The sequence below is a fragment of the Myotis davidii genome, unplaced genomic scaffold, assembly GCF_000327345.1.
Source record: "Myotis davidii unplaced genomic scaffold, ASM32734v1 scaffold1786, whole genome shotgun sequence".
Classification (NCBI taxonomy): domain Eukaryota; kingdom Metazoa; phylum Chordata; class Mammalia; order Chiroptera; family Vespertilionidae; genus Myotis; species Myotis davidii.
The window spans coordinates 41,712-50,200 of record NW_006297147.1 but is presented as its reverse complement, the minus strand read 5'-3'; the positions used below and the strand labels follow the sequence as shown (position 1 = coordinate 50,200).

The following is an 8,489-nucleotide window of genomic DNA, read 5'->3' as shown; positions in this document are numbered from 1 at the left end:
GAGTGCAGGAGGCAGCTGATGGATGTTTCTCTCTCATTGATGTTTCTAACTCTCCCTCTCCCTTTCTGTAAAAAATCAATAATATATATATATATTTTTAAAAAATAAAAGAGTGATTATGCTTTAGTATTTGTATCTTCCTCCCATGATGAGGATCTTGAATGCTTTCTGCCAATGCCCTCCAGCAGCAATCATATCATTGTGTGTAATGTTGTCATTTCCTGTATTCCCTTTAGTAATAAAATATCTTCGGGAAACAAATGCATGGAATGATTTGATAAAAGAATTGGAATTAAGCTTTTAATTACATTAGGGTTAACCATGGAGATTAAAACAGGATACATATCAGAAGTGTAACCAAGTTAAAAAATCTATTAAAATGGTTTTCTGGTTTTCACAACTGGAAAGAATCCTTCCTAGTTGAAAAGCAGGTTTGCAATAAAAATGAGAAAGTTTTTATCTATTGTTCATTGATAAATAAATATCACAGTTTTATTCATTAGAGAAAAATTACAGTGAATTTGGAAGGACTTTAGGCAGGATGAACATAGGATCAGAAATTCATACTGGGGATGGTGTTAAAATATAATGATTTGGGCAATATATTTAACCTAGAGTTAAGCATTACTAACCATCAGTCAATATACATGTAAGAGAAATCTTACAGATTTAATGTGTGTAGCAAAGACCTTATCCAAAACTGAATCCATGGAAGGCCCCCATAATGTTAATTGTGGAAAGCAGTGTTACAAATATTAGGAGTAATGATGCGCTTAATTCAAAGGCATTGGACAGGAAAGGCTGTGTCACCAATGGGAAGTAGGTGCAGGGACCCCGGGCTGTCCCCTCGCTCCTGCCCCGCCCTCCCTCCCTCTGTCCCTGCACAGGCCTGGCCGCCGGGCTCGGCCCCGCCCCCATCGCGGAGCCGCTCAGCTCAGGTTCATGCCCACCCCGCAGGGAGGCGCATGCGCAGTTCCTGGCAGACGCGGAACCGGCTGTGGAGGGCAAGGTGGCTGTTCCCCTCCACACGGCAGACGTGTGTGGAGATGGAGCCTCACAGACCGGGAGAAATGCATAGTAGTGGGAAGGAGGAGGACCCTGATCTGGTTGAGTGGTGAGCTGATGGGATGTGGATGGTTAAGTGGTGATATATAGACAGTCCTCGGGTTATATCTCATTTGAAATATGTCCTTTCGTGGTTACATGCCATCTCCCATTTATTTATTTAAAAAAAAAAAAAGCCCTAACCGGTTTGGCTCAGTGGATAGAGCATTGGCCTCCGGACTGAAGGGTCCCAGGTTGGATTCCGGTCAATAGCATGTACCTTGGTTGCGGGCACATCCCCAGTGGGGAGTGTGCAGGAGGCAGCTGATTTTTCTCTCTCATCGATGTTTCTCTCTCTCAATCCCTCTCCCTTCGTCTCTGTAAAAAATCAATAAAATATATATTTTTTAAAAAGTTCCGTCATTTTTATGTATGTACATATGTGCTTTATGTTTTTTATTATTTACCACAAGTAAAAGTTAGGAATTGTTATCTTTCTTTTAAAGTTTTTTACTGTTTCACTTCATTACTGCTGTGTATGTGCTCCATGTGAGTGACGGAGGTGCTTATGTACGTGGGTCCCGACTTATGGCGAAAAACGCGTTTCTTCTCCCCAGCGTAACCCGAGGACCTACTATACTGGCTTGTGGCTTTATATATTTAACAGCTGAATTGTTTTAGTCATACAGATTTGAATGAGAATTATAAATCCAGTTTATAAGGCTTGGGAATTTTATAAGTATTTGATTCCAGTTGCAACCCTTATTCACTCAGAGAGGAGAGACTCCTCTGTAGGGCATGGGTTGCTTGTCATTTCCTGGGATGGCAAGAAAGGGGTGACTTGAGTCTATCACCACAGGATGCTTTTTCAAGGACTATTAGAAGCCTAGGTTTCTTGTTGTGTTTTTCCTTTTGTTGTTTTTTATTTTCTCTTCCATGGATATAGTTTTTCTCTGTCTGATACTTAATTTATGTTTTAAAAACATACTGAGATAAATTCTTTGGCTTTTTCTCAGATCACCTGAGGAGTTTTAAGAAATGACATCAGGCCTTGCGGGAAGGGTCAGTGATTGAGCATGGGCCTGGGAACCAGGAGGTCATGGTTTGATTTCCAGTCAGGGCACATGCCCAGGTTTCGGGCTTGATCCCCCTCTAGATCGATGCTACTCTCTCATTGGTGCTTCTATCTCCTCTCCCTCTTCTTTCCTGTCTGAAATCAATAAAAATATATTTTTTTAAAAAAAGAAATGACAGCAGGTGCACTTTCCCCTGTGGAGTTAGACAGATGCTCTGAGTGGGGCATCATTGGTTACTGAGGTGCCTCCAGGTGGTTGGAAGTTGAGGACAAGAATTAGCAGGAGGGGTGCAGGATGCCTTTGTGAGAGTGGGGAGCAGGCTTTGTTCAGGGGAGGTAAGGGGGTGCTCTGTTTCGTTTGGGGGTTCAGGACAGCAGCTCACGTTCTCATTTCTGTAGGAGTTTGTGGGTGTCTTTGGAAGGAGAGACACGTGAAGACACACACTCAAAAACTCACAGTGTGGTCTCCATGTAGGAGCTCATTGTTCCTCACCCTCTCCTGTGACCAAGGACAGGAGGGGTGGCCTTTCCTCATTTCCAGGTCCTTCTGACTGTGAGTGTCGTGTGAGCTGATTAAGACGCTGAGCTGACGTCTTTGAAGGCACATTCTGTGACTCCTCAACATATCCTCGCCTGAGACGACAACCCAGACCCTGATCAGGACCAGGACCAAATGGCTGCTTGTCAGGTAAAAGATGTGTCCTGGGCCACAGGCTATGTTTGCTTTTTTTCTGACATCTCTGGATTTAGAACCTGCCACTTTCGATGTTCGTGCTATTCATATTCTTTTCCTTATTTAATTACTGTTTTTCTTACGATAGTCAAGGTCAACAGTTTATATAGTTTTGTCCTTTATCCCAATGCCTTCTGTGCATTCATGTTATGCAGGCTCCACCAGGTCAAGAAGATTTCCTACCTTTAATGACTTTCAACTACTGAAAACATCCCTCTCTGACAGATTAATCTTGGGAGGCAGCCATGTCTACCATCCCTACTGGGATGGGGCCAGGGGCTCTAATATCGGTGAAGAAGGGAAATGAAGTTTTTAGGTTCAAATGGCTGCAGCATCAGCTCTGTAGATCAGGGGTAAGAAAATGCACATTTTACAGCTCAGAATCACTCAGAAAAATCTGAAAAGAGGAGTAAATAGAAGAGACCTGCTCACTAGATTAGTACAAAAGTCTTGCTATTAAAATGTGCTAATAGCTTACAGAATATGAGAGATATACGTGGATTGACACTTGTAAAAATTAATGTTGTTTGTGATCATTTTCACATAATGATTTTTTTTCTTGATATATTTTTGCCAGTGATGTCACAGCCGTGATGTCCTGTCCTTCCGTGTGCCTCAGTCACCTAATACCCATTGTTCCAGTCCACCATGGCAGAGGTGCTCCCCTCACTGTAGAGTTAATAGTCTCCCTTTATCAGTAACAAGGGCTTGCTAGGGACTTATTGAGAGATGTGCAAAAACCATCACATTTCATCTGGAAACTCACCTCTTCTTTTTACCTCTGTTTGCTTTGAAAAATAAACGCTCTGCTTCTATTTCCTACAGATCATTGGCTTTTGACATGGGAGCTTTAACCAATCAGGACTTGTTCCTGTAAATTTTCATTATATTCTTTTTTCCCCCCCAAATATATTTTTATTGATTTCAGTGAGGAAGGGAGAAGGAGAGACAGAAACATCAATGATGAGAGAGAATCACCATCAGCTGCCTCTTGCACATCCCCCACTGGGGATCCAGCCCACAACTCAGGCATGTGCCCTTGACCGGAATCGAACCCGGGACCCTTCAGTCCGCAGGCTGACGCTCTGTCCACCGAGCCAAACCGGCTAGGGCAGGTTTCATTATATCCTACACTTATGTCATGGACATACTCTACATTATCACTTTTTTTTATTTTTTGGAAAGTTTACAAAAATCATATTAATGTATCTTCAATTCAGTTAAATTTATATGATTATAGTTGTCAACTAACGATACACAAAAATTTCCAAATAAATGAGTATCTAAGAAATAATAGATCTAATTTGTTTTCCATCGTTATGTGAGTTTCTCTCCTTATTGTATTTATACTACACTAGAGGCCTGATTCATGAAATTCATGCAAGAGTAGGCCATCCTTTCCCCAGCTGCTGTCACCGGCTTCCCTCCAGGACCCAGGCTTCCCTCTGGCACCTGGGACCCGGGCTTCCCTCTGGCCACTGGCACCCGGGACCCAGACTTCCCTCACAGCCCCGGCTTCATTTGGAAGGTTGTCCTGGAGGACATCCTGTCTAATTAGCACATTATGCTTTTATTTTTGTAGATGAGGGGTATCATTAACAAATAGATTCATGAAATTTATGGAGTGGAATCACAAAATGATCTTGATTTCACTGACCTGACAATTCTGTTTTCTATCACTTTTATATTGTACATAGTTCACATATGTGTCTGTCTCTATATAAAATGGTAGCATTATTTGAGATATTTTTTCTTATTTGCTTAAGCTGTTTTTATTGTTCTCAGTTGCAGAAACTGCTGTGAATATTCATGAGGTTTCTTTATGAGCATTAACCTGTGGTTTGTTTTTTTAATTGTAGATTGAGTTTGGGATAAAATTGAAGGTTTACTTTTTATTATATATTTCACAGAATATTCTCATATCAAAGGCGGAATAATCTTGTTCTAAAATTACTCATAGTAAATTCTAAATAGGATTATGGTTCCAATGTCTCCTATTTTAAGAGAACTAAAATTCCATAAAAATACTCTTTCAGTTCAAAATTGTGTATGAACTTTGTCCTTTCTTTTCTGTTCTGTTCTATTCAGAAATATAGCACATGGACCACAGACATTGGCGTCATCAGTAAAAAGTGAGCTTGTTACACATGTAGAAACACAGGCCCCATCTGAGAACCTGGATCCGAACCTGTGTTTTTAGAAAAGTGCAGTTTGTTGTCATTTGTGTTGCCCTTGAAGAAGTGCTTACACTTCCATCTCACCCTGACATCTCCAGCTGAGAAATATACACCACTGACCCTGAACGATTCAAATACAGCTCTCAGAAATCCCTATGCCTGTGTTAATGCCTTAATTTTAAAGTTTATTTTCCTGAAAAATAAAACCTCTGCAGTGAATTTGTGGACATGTGTCATCCACATTTGTCAGTGTTAGAAAACAAATCAGAGAATGTTACTGGGTCAAAGTGATCTTATTGGGTAAATCAGGATTCTCTCCTAGGTCAAAACAACTTCTCCTAACACTGTTTTCGTGTTGGGTGACATTATGAACTCTTCTGGTGACCTCTTGGTAAATGTGTCTTTTTCAGGGACAGTTGTCCTTCAGAGATGTGGCCATAGATTTCTCTCAGGAGGAGTGGGAATGCCTGGACCCAGTTCAACAGAAATTGTACATGGATGTGATGTTAGAGAACTACAGCAACCTGGTCTCCCTGGGTGAGGATAACTTCCTTTCTGAGTCCCTACTCCACCCACATAGTTTTGTTTTCTTTATTATTTTAACATCTATGGGGAATTCTGCTTTCTATGGTAGATTTTCTGATTCTTGCTCTCAAGGTACAAACTGGGGGTTTTATGGCACAAAAGAAAAGATTTGTGATGCATGTGAAGTAGGAAATAAGTGTTTGAAATTTTTACATGTTGTCTAGACCCATGGTCGGCAAACCGCGGCTCACGAGCCACATGTGGCTCTTTGGCCCCTTGAGTGTGGCTCTTCCACAAAATACCACGTGCGGGCATGCATGTACAGTGTGATTGAAACTTCGTGGCCCATGTGCAGAAGTCGATATTTTGTGGAAGAGCCAGTATTTTGTGGAAGAGCCACACTGAAGGGGCCAAAGAGCCACATGTGGCTTGTGAGCCGCGGTGTGCCGAGCCGCAGTTTGCCGACCACTGGTCTAGACTAATTTAGGTACTATCTGAAAACAGTATATTAGAATATAATCCTATATAATAAAATCCTAACATGCAAATCGACAGAATGGCGGAATGAACAGTCACTATGATGCACAGTAACCACCAGGGGACAGACACTCAACGCAGGAGCTGCCCCCAGCCAGCAGGCCCCAGGCCAGCTAAGGCGGGTGCCAACGGGGGGTGCCCCTGATCACCCTGCCGGTTGCTCCACAGATTGGCCCTGATTGCTGGCCAGGCCTAGGGACCCTACCCATGCACAAATTTCGTACACCGGGCCTCTAGTTTTCTAGAATATTCTAACATTCTACCATGTCTTCTGACCAGAGGACAAACTGGATTTGAAATGTGAGAATCTCTATCAAAACTCATGGTCCATTTTCTAGTAAATAGGTCTTGCTGTCTCTAAGCAAGTCTTTGTCATCATTTCAGTTAAAATGAAAGAGCACTTTGGTCCATGGCTGGGGTTCTCTATTGCTTAAGAGTGTTAACCCTGTCCACCAATGTTGTGGGTTTGATCCCCTTTAGAACGAATACAAGAAGCAACCAATGATGCCTTGTTCAGTGTGCTTTGAGTTAGAACTTCAGCCTAGAGTTTCTGACTGCCCACCAAAGGCCCAAAGGTTCCTTTCCTTGTCAAAAGCACACATCTGGATTGCTGGTCAATGATTCTCATCATTGATGCTTCTATCTCTCTTTCTCCCTTCCTCTTCGAAATCAGTAAAGAATATGCATATACTTATTGCATATATATATGCGTATTCTTTATTGCATATATAAAGAATATATGCAATATATATTCTCTCTCATCATTGAAACATCAGTGATGAGAGAGAATCATTGATTGCTGCCACACTGGGGATTAAGCGCACAACCTGGGCATATGCCCTGACTGGGAATCGAACCATGACCTCCTGGTTCATAGGTCGATGCTGAACCATTGAGATACGCCGGCTGTGATATGTGTGTGTGTGTGTGTGTATTTTTTTAAAAAAAATAGATTTCTTTATTGATTTCAGAGAGGAAGGGAGAAAGATAGAGAGATAGAAACATCAATGATGAGAGAGAATCATTGATCGGCTGCCTCCTGCACACCCCCTACTGGGGATCAAGCCCGCAACCCAGGCATGTGCCCTTGGTCTGGGTCAAACCTGGGACCCCTCAGTCTGCAGACTGATGCTTTATCCACTGAGCCAAGCTGGCGAGGGTTGTATATTTTTTAAAAAAGTAATTTGGTCAGTAATTGCTAGTAAGTTTACTATCATAACTGTGAAACTTTGTATCATATCTTCCAGCTACCTTATCTGAAGACAAACAGGCCATGCTACAAAAGGCAGAAATGGAAGATTTATTCCCTAAAATAATACTGGTAAGATAATGGAAGGTATGGCTTTGATAATGTACATTTAGTGAAAGCCTTGGAATTAGAGGAAGAGTGTAAGATGAGAAGAAAGTATGTTAATATTGCCAAAAGTAACCTGGGACAGTTATTCATAATAATATTCTTGTTATTTAAGGAAGTCAAAGATATCACACATTTGATAATACTCCTAATTTCCATTAGTTATAGCTGTAGATCAATGTGAAATAAATGTGAAATTTTTCTAAATGTGAAAACCAAGTACAATTTTTTTTTATCTTATACATTCTTGGAACGTAAATAGGGAAAATCTAGAATCTCACATAATCCATCCTGTAAATAATTATAAAAATTATTTACAATGTAGTCTTGGATTAAACTTTCAATAAGTCATTTACAGAATTTAGTGATTTATAATGCACAGATAATATTTAAATGCAATCAGTTTGGTGGTTTCTTCATTAAATGTATCATTATGCTTCCATGGATAAATAGTTTTTGAAACATGTCAATAATTTTCAGAAACTTAGGAGTGTTTTATTAAAAAAAAAAGTCTTCATTGATTTCAGAGAGAGAAAAAGAGAGATAGAAACATCAATAAGAGAATCATTCATTGCCTGCCTGCTGCCTGCCCCCCATTGGGGATTGAGCTCCCAACCCAGCCATGTGCCCTGATGGGGAATTGAATTGTGACCTCCTGGTTCATGGGTTGACACTCACTCAATGAGCCACACCAGCCAGGCAGCAGTGTATTTTTTATTTCATTTTATTTTATTTTAATTGATTTCAGAGAAAAAGGGAGAGAGAGTAACATAGAAGCATCAATGACGTGAGAGAATCAGTGATCAGCTGCTTGCTGGATGCCCCCCTCTGGGGAATCAGTCCCTGACCCAGGTATATGCCCTGACTGAGAATTGCACCATGACTTCCTGGTTTATAGGTCAGCACTTAATCACCAAGCCACATGGGCCTGGCAGGATGGTTTTTTTTTTTTAATTTTTTTCTGTTTTGTTTTGAATCCTTACCCAAGGATATTTTCCCCTTGAATTTTGGAGATCAGGAAAGGAAGACACAGAGAAATATCGA

The 8,489-nt window shown here is 41.0% G+C and overlaps 1 protein-coding gene across 2 annotated transcripts in view; it reads left to right on the top strand.

Moving 5' to 3' along the window:
• The first annotated feature begins 2,306 nt into the window (after positions 1-2,306).
• Positions 2,307-8,489, top strand: part of LOC102762113 (zinc finger protein 420) — an 18,628-nt gene continuing 12,445 nt past the window's right edge. Inside the window, exons 1-3 of one of the 2 annotated variants that reach the window (XM_006772902.2) lie at positions 2,307-2,807; positions 5,440-5,566; positions 7,339-7,412. In XM_006772902.2, coding sequence (XP_006772965.1) covers positions 2,793-2,807; positions 5,440-5,566; positions 7,339-7,412 — 216 coding nt within the window. In that variant the 5' untranslated portion in view covers positions 2,307-2,792. The remainder of the gene's footprint in view (positions 2,808-5,439; positions 5,567-7,338; positions 7,413-8,489) is intronic. The other variant, XM_006772903.2, reaches the window with a different exon arrangement.